The 26,535-nt window shown below is 46.3% G+C and overlaps 1 protein-coding gene across 1 annotated transcript in view; it reads left to right on the top strand.

The window, feature by feature from the left end:
- RFK (riboflavin kinase) overlaps window positions 1–26,535 on the top strand; it is a 108,382-nt gene that overhangs the window by 36,536 nt on the left and 45,311 nt on the right. Inside the window, exon 2 of the mRNA XM_085633087.1 lies at window positions 6,275–6,426. Coding sequence (XP_085489213.1) covers window positions 6,275–6,426 — 152 coding nt within the window. The remainder of the gene's footprint in view (window positions 1–6,274; window positions 6,427–26,535) is intronic.

The raw sequence follows: 26,535 nt of genomic DNA, 5'->3' as shown, positions 1-26,535 counted from the left end.
TCGGAGATATCCAATGCGCTTGTCCTAACAAGCATTTCCAATGCAACGGTCTCGGTGTTGTTAAAGTTAGAGCTATTGGCATTGCTCATTTGTTTATGTTTTGTTTTTAAAACATGTAAAGAAACGGCATTGTTATTTACCATGTCAATAGCTTAATCAGTGTGTGTGTAGGTGGCTCTGTGTGTGGGTGCAAATGCAATAGGTCTCGCATTTGAGAGTGATTAAGCTATTGACATTGTAAATAACAATGCCGTTTCTTTAACCCCTTCGGTGCTCATGACGGAACGGTTCCGTCATGAGCCACGGTTGAGCTGTGCTCATGACGGAACCGTTCCGTCATGACCACGCCCGCGCAGGAAAAGATCAGCACAGCAGGGGAATCCGTCCAGCATGGAAGGGGTTAAATGTTTTAAAAACAAAAACATAAACAAAAATAATGTCATGAGCAATGCCAATAGCTCTAACTTTACCAATGCCGAGACCATTGCATTGCAAATGCTTGTTATCCATCCTATTCATGAAAATGCCAGTCTTCTCAATTCTTTATCTGTCTATCAATCTTTAAACATCTTTGTTCTTCCACTTTTTCCTTATTAGAGGCACCTCAAATACAACCCAGAAACCAATCCTTAATACGCCAGGTAGTGGTTTGCAGTGGCTCCATATATTTCGTTGTACCATGTCTCCTCAGCACTACTTCCCATCAACTGCTGTCAGCATTCAGCTTTTCTGTTTTTTCTCCCCGTTACTCTTTTCCTCTCATACAGACCTCCAGTTGTCACAGAGGCTCCACATGCGCTAAAGAGATCCAAATGAACCTTCAGATTCAAATGGGTTTCCCCCGGCTCTGCTCCTTACTTGCAGTGTTGGAATCTCATGATCTTTCAGGCAGCGGCGGGCCTACTTTTCTTCTCCCAGCAGCCATCCCACATCCTTTGCTCTTGATTTTTATAGGCTACACCATTCCTGCACTTGGTTATTAAGCAGGCATATTAAGTTTCCAATCCTCTTTCTTATCCCAAATGCCCAAAGGTCCAGACTCTAGTCTAGTCATAAAGCCATACATTCATTTTGCTGCACAGTGAAAACAGGCAAAGAGACTGAGAACAAAGGCTTTCGGTCCGCTTTTCCCCCTTCCCTGTCCCAATGCCACAGTAGACTTCCTGCCTCCAAAATGGGGCATCAGAGGCAGAGGGTTTTACGCACCACTAAGCTCCGTAGAGAGCCACCATTTTGGCTTGTACTTCACCCCTCCTTACTTTAATGCATTTAAAGGTATAGTTTTATAATCTGAGGTATAATTCTAGCTCAGATTCTGAAACTCACAGCATCTTTCTGTAGAAAGTTAGCACAATGGGTAAAGTGATCTAGTTTTGGGGCAAGGCACTGTAAGAGAGTAGGGAGGAATGCATAGAGAACTCAATTTATTTAAATTGTGATCCCGCCCAATGAACTTTAGCTATCTTGCATCCTGGTAGAAGAAATAGTCAGGAGTGATAATTTGTCAGCCATATTTAAGGCCATCGTGAGGCCAAAAAGTATATGTAAGGAGTTGCCGTAATGGAGTATGTGAATGATTTCGTACAATCCTGGGGACGCGTGGCTTCCCTAGGGTGGAAGGGAGAGGTGCTCCATGGAACTGGTTCTAGCCTCTTTAGTTGGGTGTTGTCACTAGCAGATCTTAAGGGGTTTTCGTTGTGTGTTCCAATGTATTATCTTGAGGATATTAGATTGCTGCCATGGCTGGCTCTTGCTTCTGGTTTCCTTCTCGATTTGGTTTTATCTATTGTTAATGTTGCTGGGTTGTGAGGCCTTCCTTCTCTGAGTGAAGAGAGTTTCGAGGCTTGAACTTTTGTTATATTATACTGCAGCTCCATGTATGTTATTCATGCAACATTTCACTCTTCTTTTCATCGTCGTTTTTAGGTCTCGCCTGCAAACGCAGGGCGAAGCGCTGCTGTCCGCAGCGAGATCTATTGTTGCTGACTTGCCTCGGAAGTGGGACAGGAGATGGGCACGCGCAAGGCTTTTGGCGGATTTGAGCCGGTGTACGCGCACATGAACACGCACGTGCACACACGCAATGTGCACATCTCCTGTCCCGCTTCCGATAACATGCCAGCCCCGTTGGAGGCTCCGTGTGGGCTATTGTTGGCGCAAAGTGTACTTTTGCAATTCTGAGCAACAATAGCCCACACGGAGCCCCCCAGCCCTTCTTTACTCACCGGGCTGCTCTTCTAGGGGGGGGGGGCTCCTCCTCGCGACTGCAGCAGTTCTGTTTCGGGGCTTCCCTGCACTCCTGGGAGCCCTGTGCTGCTGTGGTCATCCTCGGCCGCCGCATTCTTCACACGGTCCCCCTCCTGGGACCCGGGGCTTCTCTTCACTCCGGCCGCCACCGCGGGGCTCTCCCTTCAACATGGGAGCCCCGCGTTAGCACGGCACGCCGGTTTCTGTTTTTGCCGGAGCAGGCCCCGCCCACGTCCCGGGCAAGGGCGCCTGACTTCCGGCTTGAAGACTAGTAAGGGAGCTCTGAAAGGGAAGCAAACAACTGGCATGTATATGGAGAAAACTGGCGGTAGCACAGGTTAGATCTACCGAAAGCAGCAAAATTGTTATCTATCTACTTCCTTTAAGGGTACTTGAATGTCCGGTTTGTCTGTCTGATGGAAGAATTTAATCTCAATTTTAATCCCTCTGCATATGGGACCTTTACTTTTAAGCAGGGCTGAGTTCTGTTTGGCGCCTTTCACGCTCTACATAATAGCTAGAATATTATTTGGGAGAGCTTTCTTTGTGATTAGTTTTCTTTTTTTTTTATTGCTGTTGTTTTCTTATATCCGTACGCACACGTAATAAAACTCGCTGTTGACAATATTTTTAATCAAGTACTGATGTCAGGCTGCATCCTCTTTTCATGGCGGCTCTGAACAGGCTCCCGACTGCCATTAGAATCTCCGGAATTCGTCGAGCTCGCGGCCACTCGAGCTGTCGATGTGCACCCCTTTAGTAAACTCTCCTGGTAGTCTCCCTCCCTGTACATCGTGGTTCGTGAACGGAGCCTCCGCCCCGGGCTTCTTTAACCCTCACAAATTCCATCAGGGGTATAGCTTAGTCAGTGATAGGGGGTTGGGGGGCGTGCAGATTTTCTACTTTTTCGATAAACGGATCACCACATATAGTTAATCTTCAAATCCCAAAAATTAACAAGTTAAAACAATATAGTGAAATTATGAAATAAGAAAAACCAACGCAGGCATAGCAGACCCCCGACTCGGGGCCTAACTACCAAGCCAAAAATGCATTTATTTGGGGGTGCGACACCCCAAATTTCCCCCCTCCCCCGACTCTACGCCCTTGAATCCCACCGCTTTCACTGTGCACCAAATGCGTGGAGTAAACAACTCCTGCCTGCTTTGGGAGCACAGAGACTGTACTTGGGTGGCTGTGCACCATCTACTCTCTTATGCTGTGAGTAGGGCTTCCGTTTAGATCTTGGCTCAAAGAGCTGGATCCCAGCCCTGTGTTGCCATAAAAGAATCGCATTTCAGTGAGCATCAGCCTCTAAATTTAATGAGAAGCATTGAATCCTTTATCCAAAACTTCAGGCGTTTTCTTTAACTTTGGTGGTGTCGTGGAAAAGTACCAGAAACTACAGCTTTGAGCAAAAAATTAGAGCGGTCAGCATTTCGGCGATAGAGTGGAACATCACTATACAAAACTTGTTACAAATGCAGCCAGCTGCCATGCTTGGACACTCCAAATATCTCTCTGTCTGTGCAGAAGGGAACCAGAGTTTGCTTCCTAAAAATAGTGGCGGTACTCCGTACGCCCCCGACTTGTGCCCTGTTTCTTTCCAAGTGAGCCTGCGCACTATTTCTTCAAATGTGTGCTTGTAAGACTCTGAAGTATTTCTGTAAGTGTGCGCGTGAGCCTGTGCAGTATTTGTGTGTGCGCGTGAGCCTGTGCAGTATTTGTGTGTGCGCTTGAGCCTGTGCAGTATTTGTGTGTGCGCTTGAGCCTGTGCAGTATTTCTCTGTGTGCGCGTGAGCTTGTGCAGTATGTGTGTGAGCCTGTGCTGTATATCTGTTTTGTGCATGAGCTTGTGCAGTATTTGTGTGCACGTGAGCCTGTGCAGTATTTCTCTGTGTGCGCATGAGCCTGTGCAGTATGTGTGTGAGCCTGTGCTGTATTTGTGTGTGCCTGTGAGCCGGTGCAGTATTTGTGTGTGTGTGTGTGTGCGCGCGTGAGCCGGTGCAGTATTTGTGTGTGTGTGCGCGCGCGCGTGAGCCGGTGCAGTATTTGTGTGTGCGCGCGCGCGCGTGAGCCGGTGCAGTATTTGTGTGTGCGCGCGTGAGTCTTGTGCAGTATTTGTGTGTGAGTGTAAGCCTGTGTAGTATTTCGGCAAGTGTGGGAATGTGAGCCTCTGAAGTATTTCTGTCAGTGTATGCGTGAACCTGTGCAATATTTGTGTTTTGATGTGAGCCATTGCAGTATTTTTATTATTTCTGAAAAGTGCTGGCGATGAGGTGAATTTTTGAGTTTGATGAGGCAGGATTGGGTACGGCAACGGGGAAGATCAGTCCTAAATGTGTACTCCAAAAGAAGAACAAAAAGTAAGCAGATAAACGTTCTCCCCCAAAAACTTAATGTAACACTTGGCCCTGTCATCGGGGCCACAGAAATGATTCAGCAATGGCAGACTGGCACGTGGCAGCACTGACAAAACCTTGCAATAGTGCGACATGTTCTTTGGCAGTATTTTGTTATTAGGTATGGGCCATGTTTGTCGAATTAACTGTGAACTGCTGTAACTGTTTGTGAAGGGAGCTCCTATTAGTAACATGATGAAGCCTTTGGCGTATTGACATTCCGATTCTCTTTAATAATTAAGGACTCTCCGACCCTCTATTATTATGTTTTTTTATTTTTTTATGTGTTGTCTCTATAGCTGATATCGTCATCACATATCTTTTGTTTACCGAATACGTACTCCCATTGTTCTGTCATCTGTGTGTGCATTTTGTGCCATAGTGGCATACTTAGATCTCGCATTACTGAAAATTACAGCTATTGGTGTTGCATTATTATTTGCAACGCCAAAAGCTCAAACTTTTACTAATGCGAGACCTATTGCATTGCAAATGCTTGTTCTTCTTTCTTTGCAATTGTTACACTATTTCATTGTGCCCTTAATTACATTTTGTTAATGATTTGGTCAAAAACACGACTGTAAATTTGAGTAAATAAATTGCTCTCTGTGATACACTGTTTGCTAAAGCTTGACTGGTAGCGGGTGGCAGGGCTCTTTGAAATGATGCCCCCACCCCACCCCGAGTCTTGGGTAAGAAAGTACAGGGAACACACATTAATGTCCATTCAGATAGTAAGGTGCACCAGATAAACTAACATTTATTAAAGTTCTATTTAAGCTCACACACTGATTTGTAGGCATCCTGCACAGGCTGCACTTGTGTGCCACATTTCATGATTCTATACATTTGTTCTAGTTAGACAGTGGGCTTGCAGTTGTGACCTCTTGCAGATACATCTTGTTCTCTTGCATCCTTACGAGAAGACAGGACCATGGTCTCCAAACTGAAAGAGACGAGTTAGACACAGATGGCTTGTGATCCCTACAAATAGCGGCTTTGTGGCCCGTGAAATGTGCAACCTAGTATGGATAACTCTAGACTCTCCTCGAAGATTTATTAAAAAACCATCACTGAAAACACTGAAAGATCCCAATATTCATCCTAATAAACATCTTTTGTTTCCAAGGGCTGATTCGTTTCCCAGGCAGCAAAAATGCTCCAGAACACAAGGGTTTGGGGGAGTTGCTATTGTCCGACACCCAGGGTGTATTGTTTGGGATCAAGGATAACAAAGCTTCCTCTTTATTTTCTCCTCTGGACCTTTTTCTACTACTTTACAGTGCCATGGTATGGTTGTGGGGAAATTAATTGTCTACTGCTGCTAGGACAAGATATGTATCCCAATGTATAAGAGGTTCTGACTTGTATATGTGATTCATTATCACAAACTTTTCACTGGTAGAGCGAGTGCCATTGGGAAATACAGTGACCGGTAAGTTCAGCTTGCTTTACTGACCGTGGTTCCAAGATGAAAACATTTGTACATGTGCAAAGTAGAACTATATGGCAGTTTTTAATACTCCCAGAATGTTGCTTCATATTGTGCATATACTTGCAGAGGAATGGAATGACTTTATGATATTGACAATCTTTTGATAAGCATTTTCTTTACCTATCCACAGCAAATTTTCCTGAAGATGTAGTTGACAATCTTCCTTCGGATATATGCACTGGCATATACTATGGCTGGGGTTGTGTCGGTGATGGAGACGTACACAAGATGGTTATGAGCATTGGCTGGAACCCATTCTATAAAAACACTAAGAAGTCAGCGGTAAGAGCATAACCCCATAGCTTGTTTAGGATGACTATTGTGTTCAAACTCTTAACCTATTTTTACGATTTGTGAATGTTCAGTATCCAAAAACTCAGTGTTGCCTGTTGTGCTGCATTACGGTTAAATTGGAGATAATTCAAGTTTGTTATTGCAAAAGACTTCTTGAAACACAATGAGATGGATGTTAATGTTACTAAGTGCACGTAAACTTCAGTGATTTGCTTTGGTAATTGCACTCTAATTACCAAATTGTTTCAAAGTGATGCGGAAAAAAAGAGAAAGACAACAGGAGTACAAAGTCACAGCGGCACAGTAGTCACTGCCGGATAATCAACCATAAGTGATGAAAGGCACAGACGAGTATCCGCAAGTAATTGCGGCTTGCTTATCATCCAGACAGGACGAAGCATAGCACAAACAAAGTAAGTGCAGAGCAGTGAACACGTACAGCATTTCTGCGCATGAGTGGCAACTGTATTTAGCAGCTATAGTCTGATAGAGGCCGGACAGGTACCTCGCTCCTAGGGTAAAAGTCAACAGCCCCTTCAGCCAGGGGAGGACAGAATTATTATAAGCTCAATAATTAAAGTTCATCCAGTACTGTGCTTGGAGGTATCTAGCTGACCCGCATTTTGCAAGAGGTATGTTTTGAAGGGTTGCCAAATGTCTCTCGGTCTAGAAGAGGGAGGCAATATATATGCATACATTTCTAATTGTTCATTGCAATACACTAGGTCCGCAGTCGACTGCTTGAACTTGAAGGCTCGTCCTCTGTCCCATCTACAGGCCACCAGTCTCTTCCAAATCTTTCACATAGCCTAGGGGACCTAAACGTGGGTCCACCTCCATTTCATGGCTAGTTATTGCAGATAGAGCTGCAAATACCTCCTCCCAGTATTTATGTACCAGGACACCTACTTGGTAATCGTGCGCTTTATAAATCACCATAACATAACCTGTACCACAGGGCACACCTATGCTAAATGCAAGAAGCCCGCACCCAATCTCTCACAGCTTGTCATCTTGTCTTAAGCCATATCTATGTAATGATTTGGGGTATAGTATGCACGATTCAGGAATTTATACTGTATGGTACGAAATCTGCCGAAGAAGGCCTGACCAGCTTGAGTGTAGATAAATTTCAAGACCGCGGGGCATAGTTTGTGAAGCCAACATGGCGGACGATCTTTAACGGAGCACCGCATGAATATCTCTAATCCTGCTTTTATCCGACAACGTACTGGGCATCGAAAGTCCCTCTCTGGTTCCTGTGCCCTACACTGCAGGGCAAAGCTGCGGAGGCGACCTGGGATGCAGAGAATGCCCTGCAGCGCAACCTGCTGAGTCTATCCTGGTAACTCACCTGGACGCAACACCCTTACTACCGTCAGAACCAGGTAGACCTCGATCTCTCTCAAAGTCCCGCATTATAACTCCTCTGCTTCTTAATGTCCACGGGACATGATCCAGACAAGCTGTTTTCAGCCTTGAGGTTGGGGCAGACTTGTTGTAGATGGCTCCCGGGAAGACTCCTGGTCCTAGTGGGTTATCTGCAGAAAACTACAGGGTGTTTTGTGATATCCTGGCCCCGCAACTCCTAGCCCTAGGTTGGAGAGTTGGGTGCCTTTCCTGCAGAGATAGACATTGCCACGATCGTAGTGATTCCCAAAACACAGTTTCCATCTCCAACATGCACGTTGTTCCACTTATTTTGATGGCAGTCACCTATCCGTCAACTGATGAGGGATCCAGTACTCATGATTCCTGCTCTGTATATGTTAATTACCTTTCTAATTTCCCTTTTTAGGGCGACAGATGCTTCTGGGGTAGAAGTATGAGGGAGAGGGAAATGGGGGTGGGGTGGGGATTCAGTAGTGCTGCTATTAGTAATAGTTTGTTTTATTGTTTGTTTTATGTTTCCTTTCCGGCACAGACACGCACCCGCATTATATTCCATGCTGCACTTGCCAAGGCACAGCTTCTACTCCTACATCGCAAGCGCACGCTCCTGTCTGCAAATCAGACAGGGTGTTTCCCTTCCTCACCTCCTTTCTACACAGCACACTTATCTCCCCCTTGATGGCATCCTTTTGCATTTTGTCCTGGAATGTTAATGGCCTCCTGGACAGGGTGAAGCACACAGCAGTCCTTGTCTTTTCCCACCGCCACCTCCCAGAGGCTCTCCTGCTCCAAGAAACCCACCTTATGGGTGACCGCAGCCCCTTCCAGGCACTTAAGGGATATAATAGTGTCTTTCACACAGGCTGTACGCCTGGATCCCGCAGAGTGGCCATTCTGCTGCGCCATTCCTTCCTCCTCTCTGTTTCTCGCGAAGTCTGTGACCCACAGGGCCGCTTCCTTGCCCTTAGTGGGATGCTTGAAGGCAAGACCATCAATCTTGTAAGTGTGTATGCTCCAACTGCGGCCCTTGGCACCTTTCTCCATGACCTGTCCAGGATGCTCCCGGATCTTCCACAGGGGCTGACAGTAATCTGTGGGGACTACAACACAGTCCCCATCCCATAAGCTGATGCCACAGGACCTCCCACGATATTCAGGCGCTCCGGAGCCCAACATCTCTCTGACTGGGCCACTGCGATGCGTGGAGGATTTGGAACCCGAGGCGCTGACAATATACACATACTTCGGCTGCTCATCTCTCCCATTCGCATATAGACCTTGTCTTCATGCCCGCCCTCAATTGTTGTGCCATTTCTTATGCCCAGATGCTCTCTCTCTCTCTCGAGGCATATCTGATCACGCTCCTCTCCTCCTCCATCTTGGTTCCCCCAGAGATGGTGCACGACCCATGTGGCATCTTAATGCCTAGTATCTCCAAGACCAAACCTATGTCCAAGCCTTGAATGAAGAACTGCAAATGTATTTCCACAATAAAGAGGGCTCGGTTGCAGCTGTTGCACCCTCTGGGCTGCCAGTAAGGTCACTATGAGGGGATTTGCAAGTGGGCATATCCGTGTATAGGCGCACGCCCACTTCCTTCACATCACTCAGTTGGTGGTGCATGCCCTTCGGCTAGAAAAAAATCTAGTGACTTACCCCTGTGGCGATACCTTCCGATAACTGAATTTTCTATGTGAAGAAATTCTCCTCCAATCCCTGGAAGCTGCCAAACATCTATGGTGTGCCCCCACGTCCAGAGTCTACAGGTGGTGAGATAAGAATGGGAACTTGCTGTATTGGCTAGCCTCCCTCCAGCAAGTGAATAAGATTGTGCCCGAAATTGTCGATGAATTTGGTAGCTCCTTCCATACCCTCCCTGAGATTACACAGGCATTTGCCCGCTACTACCATCATTTATACACCGCTCCCCTTGGGAGAGACACAGCCTTTGCCGCTCAGTTCCTCGAAGATGTCCCCCCCCCCCCCCCCCTCCCCAGCCTCGTTCCGTCCAAGGCCCGAGTGTTAGACAAGCTGTTTTCAGCCTTGAGGTTGGGGCAGACTTGTTGTAGATGGCTCCCGGGAAGACTCCTGGTCCTAGTGGGTTTTCTGCAGAAAACTACAGGGTGTTTCACGATATCCTGGCCCCGCAACTCCTAGCCCTAGGTTGGAGAGTTGGGTGCCTTTCCTGCAGAGATGGACATTGCCACGATCGTAGTGATTCCCAAAACACAGCTTCCATCTCCAACATGCACTGCTAATCGTCCAGTATCCCTCATCAATGGGGAAATTAAGATCTTTGCGACCCTCCTAGCCACCGACAAGTTCTACGCACATTGATACATCCTGATCAATGTGGCTTCATGCCAGCCTGTAGCACAAGACACTGCCTTTGATGGTTTCACATGGCCCTAGCCCAGCGACATATATTGCCTCCTTACTTGACCTTGCTTTTCATTGATTCTGAAAAAGCGTTTGACACAGTGGACTGGGGCTACCTTCAGCTGGTGCTCGCACAGGCCAGGATCAGACCTCGCTTTAGTGGAATGGTCAAGCCTCTTTATTCCAATCCTACGGCGATGGTTCAGATCAATGAAGTACTCTCCCACCCTTTCCCCATTGGCTGAGGGACCAGATAGGGTTGTCCTCAGTCCCAGCTCCACTTAGCACTTGCGATCGAGCGACTGGAGCAGCTCATCCGCATTGATGCACAGATATGTGGATGAAGATGGGTGACAGCCATGAAGATCATATAGCCTTGTATGCAGACTATGTCCTGCTTCATTTGGCAAAACCCGCAGTGATTGCCCCCGCTGTCTCCACCTCCTGCATTGCTTTGGAGAGGCATCGGGTCTCAGGGTGAACTCCTCCAAATCCCTCTTGGTGGCCCTGGCCCCCTTTCAGGACTGCATCGACTGGCAGGACACCATACCCATCCGTCGTCTTAACTTCAAATACCTGGGCATCTGGGTTGCACTACAATCTGAACTTACCTGGTCCCTTAACAGAAAGCACTGACACGAAAAGCTAAGGTCGACCCTGCTAAATGGCAATCCCTCCCACTGAACATAATGGGTCGCATAGCCCTATTTAAAATAATGATACTGCCTCTTTCTTTATGCCTTTCAAAACTTGTTTCTCCTTATACCATGGACATGGTTTCGGGCCCTGGATAGAGTAGTGGCCTCCTTTATCCGGCACAACGCCAGGGCATGTTGGCATATGCACATTGCCAATGTGGTCCTTAAGATGGTGGCCTGGGGATGACCTACCTCTATTACTTAGCTTCACATCTCCTAGCCATTCATGACTGGTTTAACGGGGGATGATCGACTCCTCCTACCAATAGGAACTATCCCTTCTGGGATTACCTCAAATCCTACCCATGCTGTATGGCTCCCCTAGCACTAACTCCACCTCGTCTGTGACAAAAATGGCCCTTCAGGCTTGGAGGGCTGCTTTGCGACACACTTGTTGGGACACCAAACTCACGCAACAAACACCTCTTTGACATGGTACTTGGTTGAGGGAGGTGGTGACATTACAGGGCTTTGGGCGCTGGGACCTTATTGGGATTTCACAACTCTGGGACTTCTGGTCGGGGACACACCTGCGATTATTTCAAGAACTTCAAGTCACCTATGTGCTGGTCCATACATAGTTCTAAAAGGTTCTTCAATTGAGACTTGCCCTTCAGTTTCACGTCCTACAAAAGGACTTTTCCCGAGTTTAGCCCATTGAATGCAAAGCTTCGGATGGGTGATTTGAGCAAAGGCGGAATTTCCCAAATCTCTCGTACCTTTGTTGTTAATACCCCAGGCACTCTAGACCACCTCAGAACCCGATGGGAGGGTTGGTTGTAACCCCTTGAAGATGACGATTGGCACTGATGGTGCTAAGGGTTATAACAATTGACTGTGGTTGATTCAAACATATTACCTCTATAGCGCCTATCTCTCCCCAGCTCTGCTCCACTAAGCGGGACTCCTCTCTGAGCCTGCCTCTCCCTGTTGTGGTGGTGCCCTTCAGATTTCCATCTCAGGGTGTGATTGTGCCATGTGATTCAACACGTCTGGGCTGAAGCAGTAGGCTAGCTAACTGAAGTGCTTGGATGGGCGGTCCCCTTCACCCCTTTAATGCTTCTGTTGGGGAGGTCCATGAGGTCTTTGGAGGCACAAGGGCTGATCAATCGTTCTTGGGAAGGCCCCTTATGGTCATCAGACATGACATCGCCACTCGCTGGTACTCCCAGTCTCCTCCACCCCGTTTCACACTGGCGCCGAGGGGTGGACTGGTGTGTGCAGCAGGAAAAACAGTCTTTCAGGCCAGGGGGTGTTCCCTTAAGCATGGTCAAGTATGGGGGAAATGGTTGGGCCAATAACCTTGTGGTATTGACTGTAGCCAGGAGTGCTGATGATGTTGTTTTGTAACACCCTACAGTATCAAATGAATGCCAGTAGCCTGAGCAATTGCTATGTATCTATCTCAAACAAGCTCATCGTGTGTTCTATAGTCTTATTTTTCTCTTCACAAAATTCAATAAAATCTGTTTATCACCCAAAAAAAAAGATTCCAGACCACCAAGGGAATTTCACACCCCAGCTCCTCTCCCCAACCTTTTCTCGCCTCTATAGCCGGGGCCACAGTCTACTCCTGTGCTCTACAATAAAGCATGGCGATCAGACCTTTCGTGGCTCTTTCCTCTAGGAGTCTATATAATGTGATGCTAGGCAAGGTTTCTTAGGGAACCCAGGTATATTTTATCTACAGCCACATCGAATGCTATAGCAAGTTAAGTTCTCCAGCGGGGTGCCTGGGGGAGTACCCCGGATGTTCCGACAATGACAAAGTCCCATGGTTATGTATGTCCCTCGATTGCCTCGGATTCCAACCCTGTAAATGCATCTGTACTAACCTCTTGTGCGTTGCTAGAATCGGTGGGTGATTTGACACTGGGAGATGGAGGAGTAAAGTACATCCAATTCTCCCTCTCAGCTTGTCCCATGTCTTTATTGTGCCCCCATCTGCACCATAGTGCCCGGAGTTGACATTAATTGGTGTGCCAATCAGGGAAGACAGTCGAATAGACAAAATGTATTCCACCTCCACTGCCAACTGTGGAAAGAAGGGGGTAGGTTGGTGCCAGTGGAACACAAAGTGAGCCTGCGCACATATACAGTACAACTCCAGGTTTGGAGCTTCGAATGCCCCCTTATGGAAGGGCAGTGCAAGCATCTTCCATTTTATCCGCGGCTGCTTCTCAGCCCAAGCCAGGCAGACTAGCTGCAAATTAATTATCATGAAAAATGCAGTGGAGAGTGGGAGGGGTATGTTTATGAATAGATAGAGCAATTTAGGGAGCACTACCATCTTAAACCCTATATGACCAGCTAAAGAGAGCGGGTGCAAAATCTATTGCGATATTTGGGCCGCTATAGCCTCAACAGCAACCTTGTAGTTCATCTGTATCACTGCCTCTCTGTCCCGATGTACCCAAATTCCCATGTATTTGAGCTCCTATGTCCACCAACGTAGCGGATAATCTGGGACAAATTCTGGTGTGTTGGTGGTTAGCGGGAAGATCCATGATTTCCTGCAGCTGATATGTATGCCTAAGCATGATGTAAATTTTATAAATTCATGCAGTATGCCACACCCTGGCTGGCAGTGGTTCCACAGCAAGCGCAAACAGGAGAAAGAGGGGAGGGCATCCCTGTCTGTTACCGCGCTCCAGTGCAAATGTCATTGATGCTGACCCTTGCTATAGGGTTTATGTATAGGAGCCGTATCCATCCCATTAAGGGGCCAGGGAGTCCCATTTTCTCAAGAATGCAAAAAAGATAATTCCACTCCGGGGAGTCAGATGCCTCTGTGACATCTGGAAATACTGCTGCTGCATCTAGGCCCGGATCGAGTGTCTACCGAATTGTGAACATCGTACGCAAATTATACCCTGTGGAGCGCCCCGGAATGAATCCAGACTGATCCGGTCTGACTAGGTGAGTCATGAGCACCGCAAGTCCGTTGGCAGCTAATTTAGAGAATATTTTGGCTTTACTATTAAAAAGCAATAATGGCCTATACGAGGCACATAGTGTTGGGTCTTTTTATCAGGTTTCAATAGCGTGATAATCACCACTTGCTGCATAGTTTGGGGAAGGGAGCCACTTTGCTTCGCCTCCTCAAAGACCAACATGAGCCTGGAACCCTGGAGTCCACTATAGCACTTATAAAATTCTGCTGAAAGGCCATTCAGGACTGGTGTCTTACATGTGGGCAAGGATCCTGTGACTACCAATATTTCATCTGCCATGAAAGGTTGCTCCAGAAAGACCTCATCATGGTAGTGCAGAAGGTGCTCTTTACTTCATCTCCCTGTGGAAGCATATAATGTTTCATAGTGTTGTAAGAAAGCATCTCTAATACTAACAGGGTCCTGATAGGACTCACCCCTCTCATTCAGTATTTATGTTATGCCATTAACAGCTCTTGGGCGTCGTATCAGCATAGCCAATGATCTACCAGCCTCTCTCCTTCAACATACCTACTAGCTCGTGCATATTTATCCCTGAATTTGTATTCTCCTGTGGCTGTCTCATTGTATTCAGTAATTTTTGGACTGATTTGCTCTACTGTGTTACCCCGTCCATCCTCCTCCAGTGTTCTCTCGAGTATCTTTAGCTCATCCTCCAACTGCATGAGGTGTCCACAAAGGGCATGGAGGATCCCGCTGTGTTTAGCTATACAGTGTCGCTGAATGGTAGCCTTAAAGGCCTCCCAGACCCTACCCTGGGAGGCAACAGGGCCCTCATTTTGCTCGGAGAAATCCACTATCTCCCCCTGTAGTTAATCTGCAAAGACATGGTCCAGTAGGACCTCCGGAGCAAGGCGCCAATGCTGCCTCATTCGAGAGACACCAGGGGCCTCCAGGCTCAACAACACTAGCAAATGATCAGATGTACGCCGCACACCCACATAGCTATCTTCACTGTTATAAACCAATAGTCAATACTTGACCACTCCTAATGTACCCTGGAGTAAAATGTGCATTCACATACAGTGGGGGGGCTTGCTATTTTATCGTCTCTCTTAAATGCCTGGATGCCTAGGTAACTAGAGGGGGATGAGTGATTGGTCCAGACCTTCTTGGAGGTTACAGATGAAGTACCCCCCGATCAATGAGTGCGGGTCAGTGGAGAGAATTATTCCCCATAAGCAGACAAAGAAACCCGGGTCATCTATATTCAGGCCATAGCAAGTAGAAGTCGCCACTGTCCACTGTGCCGGGTTCAAAGTGTGTCTCTTGCAGGAGTGCGATCTGTACCTGGTGCCTATCTAAGTATGATACTACTTGCATCATTTTACAGGGATTAGCCCATCCCTAATATTTCAGGTTCTACACACCAGTGGCCTAGGATGTTTGCATGAGTTTATAGTGTGAACTGCAGGTGGGATGCAGGGTGTCCTCATCTATGTATGATCTTTTGACATGTCCTCTACTCAAAGTAAGTGCCAGGCAGCAAAACATCTATGAACAGTTGAGGTTCCTGTCCTTTTGGTCTTCCCCCAAGTGCCAGCCTCCCCTCCCTCACAGGCAGCCCAATCCCACTAGGACAAAACTCTCACCCCATTTATACCAACTTTGCAACCTACATATAAGTTGTAAACTTAACTCTAAAGCAGACAACGGAACCATAGTGCCGGGTTAACCCAATGGGGAGGCCAAAGAGTGGGTAAATAACCCCCCAATCTGAGTTGAGGGCGTTGGAGGAATCTATAGTCACCTGAGTCTGCCATGGCACATCATCAATGTTTACAGGGCTGCCATTCAATACTGTGATGCCGACTTCACAGCCATGTCTATCGGACTGCATCTCTTGAGCCCCATTACGGTATGTCTCTCCATTTTCACACCCTAGAGGGCAGGAATATTGCTATTAGGGCTTTGGACTGTTTCAGTGCAACAATCAGGTGAGCTCTGCACAACCTCAAGCAAACTGGGCAGGCTCCTCACCCTCCGCTACCAGTAACCATAACTAAACCATGCTTAATCCTGATCAGCCAGTGGGAATGAGGTCTAGAACTCAGTCAGCAAGAGGGCACCCCAGCGCTTATTCCGTGAGAGTTTACAGAGATAATCTGTAGCCTGCAACTGGGTTTGAAATATATTTTGTTTCCCCTGATGTGTGACGCAGCAGCGCGGGTATAGCAACGTGTATTGTAAGTTGGCTCACTTGAAAGTAGCTGTTTGAAAGCCGTTAATTTCCATCTCACCTCCTGCAGTGCTATTGTAAAGTCAGGGTAGAGGAACACTGTATTCCAATCAAATTTTATTATGTATTTCTCTCTAGCCATGCGGAGGGTAGTGTTGCGGTCACAAATGTTTAGTAGTCTGATGATGGGTCTGGCCGACGCGCTGGGTGGTGGTCTACTGGCCTAAGATCTGTGTGTGTAGGGAGGTACCAGCACCTACCCAAAAAGAGTAAGGTCATTCCTAATCACAAACTGAACTTCTGAAATTTATATAGCCAAAAAGGACTTGAAGAGTAGTAATTGCAATCCAGCTATGTCCAGGAGGAACACCAGCACCACACATGGCCAGCCACTAGTACTGCAACTCCCTCCCATAGAAAATAATAGCGGCACGGACCCCATTGGAAATATTAAAAGCAAGTTTGACTTATTAAAAAATATAGATTTAATTAAATGTTAAATTATATATAAATAAAAAAAATGGAAAATGTTTGAATGACCTTTTTAATTTAAACATTAATGTAACTATTTTTTTGCAAATCTTTGTTTTTTTTAAACTGTTCATAACTTTAGTAATTTCTACTATATGATTAAGAGCTATAAACATTTCCCTTTAAATTAGTTTGTGTATACATCTTTAAAAACATTTAATTTATTATATTGAAATTAAATATTTAAATCAAAATTAAACTAACATTGCTGTAGCATTTTTATCATTTAGGTTTTATGTTGAAAATACATAAAATGAATTTAGATTAACGTTTAACATAGTAGTTTTGTAATTTTTTTTAAGTGTAATAAACTTTTTACAGTTTACCTATTCTTCTCTATAGGGAGATCTCTGCCTTTGTATGAAAAGTTGCAAGTAAATATGGCTCTCCCACTTGGTTTAAAGGTGTGGAGACAGGCCAGTCGTGTAATTAACTTCAGAGGTGGTTCATAACCTGAATCTCATTAGGTATGGCTCAGGGAAAAATAAATGCCAAAGTACTGAGTAAGTAAGTTTATTGTATTAATCAGCTGATTGCAATAAGTGCAAACCAAGGCATCGATTTTGGAAGATACATAAAAAAAAATAGCCCATTATTTTTAAACCATGTACAAGAGAGTTTACTTGATATAAACAAGCTCAGGGAATTTCATGAATATGCTAATAAAGGCTGAAGACTGTGTCACAAAACAATGTTATTGCCTCCTTAACTGTCCTTGTGTTTGTAATAATAAAAGAGTCACAAAGACTTTTTGGGGGAAAACTAACCATTTAGGGAAAATTTAGATGATCTGGTCCAAGGTTTTTGCTTTATAGCCACATAGCCAGCATGTACTCTTTCCTTTAAAACAAGGGTCCCAGGATCCTTCAAATTGTTATAGTGGAATATAATAACATAGTCCCAAGTGTTGTGTATTTTCTTGTTTTAACTGCCTCCAGGTTTGAATCCAGATGCTGTCGCTTGATGGTTATGTAGGAGTTATTAACCAGATCAGAGTGTTTATAGTTCGCTAGTGCCAAGGTCTTTCTCACAACTGTTTTTCCTTAGGGTTTTTCAAACATTTGTTAGCGCCCCAAGTGCGGCCAGACAGCAAGTTAGCTTAGATCAAGGAAATTATGTTATCTGATATTCTTGCCAGTATCATTCAAGTTTATATCCAAGTTGTTATATTTTGTTTTAATTCTTTAAAAATTAACCCCTTTATCATGGAAGGATTGGTATTACTGAAATCAGATAATTTATTGTTGCAGCTATATGGACAGCAGTTAGTGATTTTACTTTCAACTCCGACCTAATTTTTCTCTGGGTAGTCACTGTTCATAGGCTTAAAAATGTGTCTTATATTCCGCACACATTTTTTTTTTTTTTATACTTCACTATTTTTTTGCTGTTTAAATATTGGAAATTTGTAGAGCATTAGTGGGACAGGCTTCTTTGTAAGTATTGTTGCTGATTGAACAACAGCTCTTCCTCATGATAGGCTACCAATCGTTCTTACACACTTGGTGATCATAATTTATTTTTGCTTCTTGTGAGCCTGTGCTCTAACCAAGATAGCTATTTGTCCATAAAAACTTCTAAGTATTGATATTGAGCTACATGTTCCTATGTTGCACTTCCAAGTTGCCATACCGATTACTTGATGTTTTAACAAATGTAATTACTTTTGTTTTGAGTATTTGACAAATAGGTCATTCTCCATATTATATTCATTGATTTTTAATAGCTGGTGTTTTGAAGTTAATGGTAGTAAGACCTTGTCATCGGCTTAGACCTAATGTGGGTGGTAAACCTTGCTCTCTGTCCAGATAATCTGCTAAATCTGCATTATATATATATTGAGAACAACAAAGAACGAAGATGCAGCCTTGTTTTAGGGGTCAACGTATTCTTACATGGTATTTGATTCTCAGCCAAGTGTCTTTGTGTAGCTGTATTTTTATAAGATGTAATATGGAATGTTTACTTTATCGAAGGCTGTACTATAATCGATAAAGCAAATATAATGGTGGTGTTTTTTATGCTGGCCTTAACTAGAACGGCAAGTGTTGCAATATTATCAACAATTGAACAACCTGAACAAAATCCTGTTTTGGGTGAAGGGTTGTCGGTGTTTATCATTGTTAATTTATTGAGTACATGTTTTACTAATAACTTTCCTTCACAGTCTATAAGCCAGTAGTTCTTAGGGTAATTTTTTTGGCCTTGTTTTGTGAATAGGATAGATGATGGAGCCTTTCCATGATGTGGGAATCGCCGCAGATGGCAGGACATAAGAGAATATTCTAAAATGTAGCGAGTAGGATCCGTTTTTAATACTTCGATTCTGTCCTGCTGCTCTTGAGGTGTGGCTTTTTTGATCAAGGTGATAATTTCTTTTTCAGTTATAGTGAGTAAGATTTTGAAATAACGGACAAAAAGAATAGAAGCAATTTTGTACTTTGCATATAGGTCTTTTAAATGGGCTGTCCAAATATCGCTTGAGCTGAAGTCCTCATTTGAACTTCTGGGAGACTTAGTACCTTGCCTAATCTGGGACCAAAATAGCTTGGTGTTATTTGATTCTATAGCATCAACGAGTTTTATCCAAGCATAGTCCTGGCAATATCCCTCTACCTCATTTATTCTTTGTCTCCTTTGAAGCTTTGCTTGTTTAGTCTGGAGATCACATCCAGAGAAGCAAAATCTTTTTAGGAGGGCTCTTATTTCTTTTGTGTGGTGCCTTTATGCATTTGTGATCAAACTATTTGTATTGTGTTGTGATTCACCATAATTCCTAAATTTGTTGTGATTGTTTCTTATGAAAAAAAGTAAAAAAATTAAGGGTATCAATAATTCCCAGTCACGTAGCCATTTTATCTGTCTTTGTTCAGGTTAAGAATCTGGTGGCAATCTGGTTTGAATGAAGTCTGTTTTTTGTAGTCATTGTGTTTTTAGAGGTAAGGGCCAGCTTTCAATCTTATGGTTGTTGTTTATTGATATTATGAATTTGTTCATTAAGGTCTTCTCAAAATGTTAATAAAAATATTGTAATTTGTGATTGTAATTAAAATAACATAGTATCTCCTTAGGGTTGTGATCACTTTCTCATTGGAAAAAAAAGCAGTTGGAATATTGAACAAACGTATAACCAAATATACTGTTCAAGTTCACATTTTGAAAAATAGTTTTTGTGGGTTTATGAATTGAACTGAACCGTAATCTATGTTGGTTATTAGGTTGTTTGTGCACTTACTGATTGTAAAGGGCATCTTTTTGTTTATCGGATTTGAAAAAGATGGTTCTCGAATGTTGTATATCAGGTCTGGTATGTCTCCAGTAGAACCTGGTCGAGTTGTTGGAAGTAAGTGTTTATTGAAATCACCTGTCAAAATTACAAATATGAATAGGACTCTAAGATCAGTTTTAGTTAATCTAAAGTTGAAAAATATATTTTTTTTTCCTTAATTAGTAAAGGAGGAAAATAAACATTTATCACTAGAATGTGTTTGTTGTAGCGATCTTCCAGTAAGACTGTCAGGAAGTTTTCAGATTTAAATCTGATAATGGATGACTTCATTTCCAGACTGTTGGTTATTAAGGTTTGAAGTTCTTAACTTGAATTACCTGATGTATTTTTTTTGTAGCCATTATTTTATACATGGAAAAGTTAAGTAAATTAAATGGTGAATTCTTCCAAGATTCTTGAAGACAAACCATTTAGTGGCTGTTCGAAAAAGTAAGTAGACTAGTACCACTGGAGTGGATGTCTTTTCAATCCAGTGGTATTCCAGTAACAAATTGAAAAACCTGAATATTGCATCATTGCATGATTCTTCTGTTAGGGTTGCTGTAGGAGGATGTGGTTTGTAGTCTATTGTTGGTGGTCACAATTACGGTGACGACTTTATAATCAGCTTGGAGAAACTTGTTGGTTATAGTTTGCAAATTAACATAGTTGATTAGGTGCTCGGGTCCCTTTAGGTTACATATTCTTTTGGATGAGGATGAAGTGTTTTCCTGGTTTGGTCTTTTTATTTTCAATATCCCTAGAAAGTAAACGGTATCCTCTACTCTTTGACCTTCAGTGAAAGATGACCTTTATGTGTAAATTTGGGCTTACATTATCCATTCTTGTACTCCTATATTTGTGTTACAAGAGAATTCTCTCAAACATTACTGTTCGCTTTGCCCTCCCATCTTGCCTATTGCTAGATGTTGTGAGGGAAAAATGCTGGAGTAGGGGGTGACAGTCTGTTCCATCTGACTCGGTGCTTACATTTTTTTAAACTTTTTTCTTGGATATTAGGTCAAAATAGAAGGAAATATATACCTTTTATTATAGCTCATATCTACAAAATATCTTTCTATGAGTGGGAAATAAATTAAAAACATTTAAGAACTTGATACAATAAATGTCCCGAGTACAGAATTTCCTAGTCTTTTCGCTTTGTAAATTTAGTTTTCACGTTGTTGCAGTATTCAGAATCAAGGGAACATCAAGGTGCGTAGGAAGAGCTTTAATTTACTCGAGTATTTGGAGATAATTTAGGAATTCATTGGTAGGGTTGGTTATGAGGAAAAAAAGTTGCGCTATATCTTCCTTCGTTTTAATACCATATTTTCAAACAGTAGCCATTTTTACGTTTTTAGGAAAAACTATTTTTTCCCATGAAAATCAGGGGAAAACAAACAAACCGTTCATGGGCCCTTCTTTAATGCCCACGTCTTAGGATTCCACATAGTCCTTCCTCACTGCCTGGACTCCCTATTTCTTCACTGCTCAGCAACCACTTAAGTACTCTACTTGTTTCCCTGTGTGTTTTTTGCCCCAGATGATTCCCTGTGACTGTAATGGTTGTGTGTTGCTGACATTGGTAAAAACGCGCCACTTCTGGGCAGTATTCTATTGGTGTTTTTAGTTCAGATCCATAGTTTGGTCGTGGGACCGCTGTTGCGCTCCTCACGCGTCCAGGGCCTGCTCAACCTATGAGGCGGTACGCTCTTTGCCTGCTGGAGGGCACTTGTCAAGCACGTCTAACTGGCACCGCAGCGCATACCGTTCTCCCATTTCACAGCAGGGGAGAGCGCATAGCAGGAGTCCGCAAGCCACAGAGCCTTGTCTCCGCTGTTCAGGGTTATGCCCGGTCAGCCAGGTCGGTATTTTCCCCCGCATTCTGAATAATTACGCCCCCGCCTGGGGTCTGTATTGCTCGCCTTGATGCTCTTTGGGCCTGTACCGCACCACAGGTTTAAAAGCCTTGTTTGGTGCAACACGTCCCGGACAGCACTGCCCAGTAAGTGGAAAGGGCATTCGTGTGTCACTGGGATTGGTGCATCCCCATCGTGAGTACCAAACTCACCCACAGTTTCAGCCTCCCAGCACCCAATCTTGCACACGTGTGTGGGCTGTGTACAGCAGAATAAACAGAAGTTGTCTCCCACTCCTGCACACGTGCATGCTGCATGAAAGCGCAAAACAAATGGCGGTTATCCCCTCCTGCCTCATATTATAGTGACTTGCTAATGGTTTCTGTATCTCGCAGTGCATTAAGTTATACATGGAGGCTTCTGAGACAACCTATGAGGAAGAGGATTTCATTTTTTACTTGCAGTGGGATGAACACTTTTATGAGGCGGTGGATCCCTCAATTTACAGGGCCATCAATGAGTTAATGTGGCCTATGGAACAGCGTCTCTCTGATAGCATTGTACCAAGGTCCAGGCCCCTGTCCCGCAGACGCCCCAACCTATGGATGCTCCAGGTGAAACTTCTCCTCCCCCTTAAAAAGGAAATGTGAGGAAGGGGAGGATAGAGATGCGCTTGAGCACCTTAAACAGGCCGTCTTGGCCAAATCAATTCCCCAGGAAGCCCCCGCCCCCCCTTGAACCTGCTCCCTCTTCTCCCGAGCCCTGATGGTCCTGACCAGCAGAATGGTGATTTCCAGGGGAACGCAGAGGATGAGGCTGGTTCCTCGAGGTCTTAGCGCCAGTCTACCAACCCCATTGCCCTCAAGTATGTGATTCGTATATGTTGGATCCTGACCGCATCATGCATTGTAGGGCAGCTGTGTAGGCCCCGGTTGACAAGGTTGCTAAGTTTGTCGCTGGGCGCTTCCGCAAACCTTTAGGGAAGGAGGCCCGAAATTGCCTCAGGGTGAAGTGCCCACGCCCTATCCTGGAGGGCAAGGTGGCCCTAACCCCGACATTGATTTAAAAAAAAAAAAAAGGCCACCTTCTTAACGAAATACATGAATGACCCTTAGAAGGGCTTAGATAGGTTGTGGCGCTCATGCCAGGACAAGCTGTTAGATGCCATAGGTCCACTGTCCAAGATACTGGACATCGTGGAAGAGGCTAGGATGTCAGGCTCTCTCATTTCCCCGGAGGTTCTTTCGAATTGGGCATAGCTTGCAATAATATTTATGGATAATGCGCGCGGCGCCGCTTTTTACTGATCAAACTGGCTCCCAAGTTAGGGGACCTGACCTCCTCTGAGGTGAGGGCAGTGGCGCAAGGGGGCCTGTTTGGGGACCCCTTTGTCAAAGAACCTGGAAAGTTTGTGGCCATTTTCACTTCCTTAGATAGGGTGCAATTCAACATCAAGCTCATTTTTACCCCACAGGTTTTCCAGAGGGCCGGTCGAGGCAGGGGTCGCTTTACCGGCTGCCCCTACTACCAAATCCTTCCCAGGGCAATAGGCTCCAGGCGTGGCCAGTACCAAAATAATGCGCACTTAAACAACTTCCACCTGACAAGAGGGCAACACTTCCAGGGTCAAGGTGGATACAGATGACAGGCCAGTGGTGACAACGCAAACGGTCCGCTAAGATCCAGGATGGAGGGCGCTTGACAGGATTCCTCTTAGCCTGGGCTTTAATCACCTCAGACTCTAGGGTCTTGCAGACCGTACAGGGCTCCCCCATCGAGTTTCTCAACTGCGCTTCTCAGGTTACACATCCAAGGCCCATAAGTTTTTCTCCCTGAGACACAGCTCTTATAGAAGAAGTCTTGGCTCTCCTCCACAAAGGAACCATCTGTTATTCAGACCTGCATCCCAATGTTTTTTTAAGAAACGTTTTTCTAGTCAACAAGTTTGATGGCGGGTGTGGGTCTGTTATCAATCTCTGAGATTTCGATGAGTGTTTGGTGTAACCCCACTTAAAAACGGAAGGAATTAATCTCCTCATGGATGTCTTGCTCCCATCAGACTTGATGGTGGGTCTGGATCTGAAAGAAGCTTACCTGTCCATCCCAGTTTTTCCTCCCCATTGCCGATTTCTGCAATTCCAGTGGCCGGTGCACGTTTTTGAGTTCACCAGGCTCCGATTCGGCCTATCATCAGTACTGTGGTGTTTCAGGGCGTGGCTACGCTAGCAATGGAGGTGGACGTGCTTGTATAGAGCGCTGCCTTGGGCTCCCTATGCCGGCCAAATAATCTCCATAAGCCTGGATCTGACGGGGCTGTGACTTACGCCAGCACTATCTCAGCAGGTCTGGGTGCTCCACTCTGAGTTGCAGCGCGATCGGATCGCCCATTCGGCACCGGGGACCTCCGTGCTTCTCGGGCTCCCAGCGGACTGAAGCTGCATCAGCGAGCCCCTCTGCGCGAGCCCGGGGTGTGTCGCCGCCCACTGGGCCTCAGCAGGCACTACGTAGTACGGATAAAGTGGTGGAGGCGAGCAATGGAGCCTGGTCGCGGCGCGTCCGCGCTGGCCGGCGGACCCTCACAGGTGGACTGACCTGCAAGGAGATCGCGATCCCAACGCTCCTGTGACGACCCGCGGCCCCTGCTGGCTCGGCGGGTCGCGGTACGCAAGTCCGGGGATTGGCTCCGCCTTCAGGGTCCAAACCGCACTGTATGATAGAGACGGGACTCAATGGCAGCGGAGAGCCGAGGACGTGCCCGAGCAACATCATCACATTGACGCTTGGGGGGGGGGTCTCGGCTGGTGATTGCGGCGCGCACCGCTGCTTGCGGTGCTGAGACGCGGTGGTGCTCCCCGTGAGAATACTGCGTGTGACCCGCCCTCTTTCCTTGATGCCTCTGCCGTGGGGGTGCTCCACCTGGCGACTCTTCGGCCAGCCGCCGTTGCTGCAGCCCCGGACTGCCCGCTGCCAGATCCATTGGGTGAGGTCGAGTGTGGTGGTGACGCCCGGATTGCCCCCCTGTGACGTGGTGGGTGCCTGCTCCCCCGCCGTGTGCCCACCTGAGAATACGCGGCAAGGTGAGGCCGGGTGTGGGCGGTGCTGTCTGTGGGGGCCGCGATTCCGGCTCCCCCCTGGGGTGCCGCTGACCGGTGTGGACGGTGAGGAGCTGCGGTGCAGGCGGGCGCCACCTGTGTTGAGGGTGATGCTGCGGCCCGGGGAGCTCTCGATGGAGGGCTCCCCTGTGATGGGGAGTACCGGCAACCGGCTTCAGTGAGTTGGGCCCACGCGACGCGCTGGGGAGCAGTGAGGCCCCCTCGCTGGAAACGAGACGGCGGCGGCTGTCTGCGCCTTACTGCCTGTATGTGCTGCTGGAAGGAGGAAAGGGGCTGGGACCCGGCTGGGTTATTAGCGGTCTGAGGCCATTCTGGGATCCCATGGTCCGTCTACCACTCGGGACGACGCTGGCAATGATCACCTACCTGGGCTGACCAGCGGAGGTAACCCCTGTCATCAGGAGACTAATTGCTGCATGCTGTTGATAAATACTACTGTCCCTGGGGGTCTCAATGCGGCTCATGTGACTGGCACTGGATCAAACGGCAAATAAGCTGGACGCGGTGCTCGCTGCGGTGGAAAGGCTGGAGGCGACTCTGAATCCGACTCGCACCTCTCTGGAATCTAAAATCGACAAGGTAGCTATCGACCTCACTCACTTACATGCCGATCATCGGAAATTAGCGGATCGTACCACTGTTTTGGAGTCCACACTCACCGACATCAAGCCGCAGGTGGAGAACACAGATAAACACACAAAAGACTTGCTGAAACGTGTGGAATTCCTTTAGAGCAGAGCTGAGGATTCCGAAGGTCGAACATACGTGTAGTAGGTGTTCCAGAATGCTGGGAAGGGAGAGAGCCTGCTTCCCACGTGGAAAATTGGCTTAGAGAACTACTGCCGGAGGGCTCCCTCTCACCACACTTTGTCATAGAACGCGCACATAGGGTTCCGATGAGGCCCCCCGAACCCACGACCCTTGCTCCTCCGGATCCTCAACTATCGAGACCGCGACTCTATTCTTCAGGAATCCAGGAAGCTCCAAGATCTCCAAATTGACAGTCACAAGATAATGTTTTTTCCGGATTATACCATTCAGGTACAGCGAAGGAGACTCTCATTCATGGCAGTGAAGAAACGCCTCCGGCAAAATGATTTGAAATACTGTTCTTCCCGGCCCGCCTGCGGGTGGTCGCCAACGACAAAACCCAATTTTTTGACACGCCAGAGGGAGCGGAGGACTGGCTGGATACATACACGAGTGCGGGACCTCGGGATGGCGCGGCGACAGCGGCGCTGCCAAAGCGGAGTAATCCCCTTCGTCGCCGCCGGAGAGGGTAAAGATCAACGGGGAGGGGGGCGCCACCTTCGCCGCCGGTGGGCCCCCGCCCGGAGCTGATCCTAAGTGGATAACGGGACGCCCTGCAGGCGGCGGCGGAGATCGGCGGCTCGCTGGCGACGGGCAGCACATGTGGCTATAGTCAGCGAGACCCGTCTAGTGACGATGAACAGATATATGGCCAGCCGGAATCGCAAGACTCAAATGAACACCCGGACGTCACCCTGCAGACGGCGGACCTCTTGATGTGACCACAGTAGGATCCTGCATTTGAATGACAAGCAAACTGAGGTATCGGGGAAGAGGTAGAGGGGCACACCACAGGTCGCAATGTCACTATTTGTGAGGTATGGCACTAGAACTTTACTTGGTCCACTTGCAGATGTAACTGACAAAAGTACTATGCAGGGGAGCAGTGGGTGTTGATTACATGCAGTCGA

Source organism: Triturus cristatus, chromosome 2_1 (assembly GCF_964204655.1).
Source record: "Triturus cristatus chromosome 2_1, aTriCri1.1, whole genome shotgun sequence".
Taxonomy (NCBI): domain Eukaryota; kingdom Metazoa; phylum Chordata; class Amphibia; order Caudata; family Salamandridae; genus Triturus; species Triturus cristatus.
Note: the sequence above shows the minus strand (reverse complement) of the source record. Positions and strands in the feature narration are given on the sequence as shown.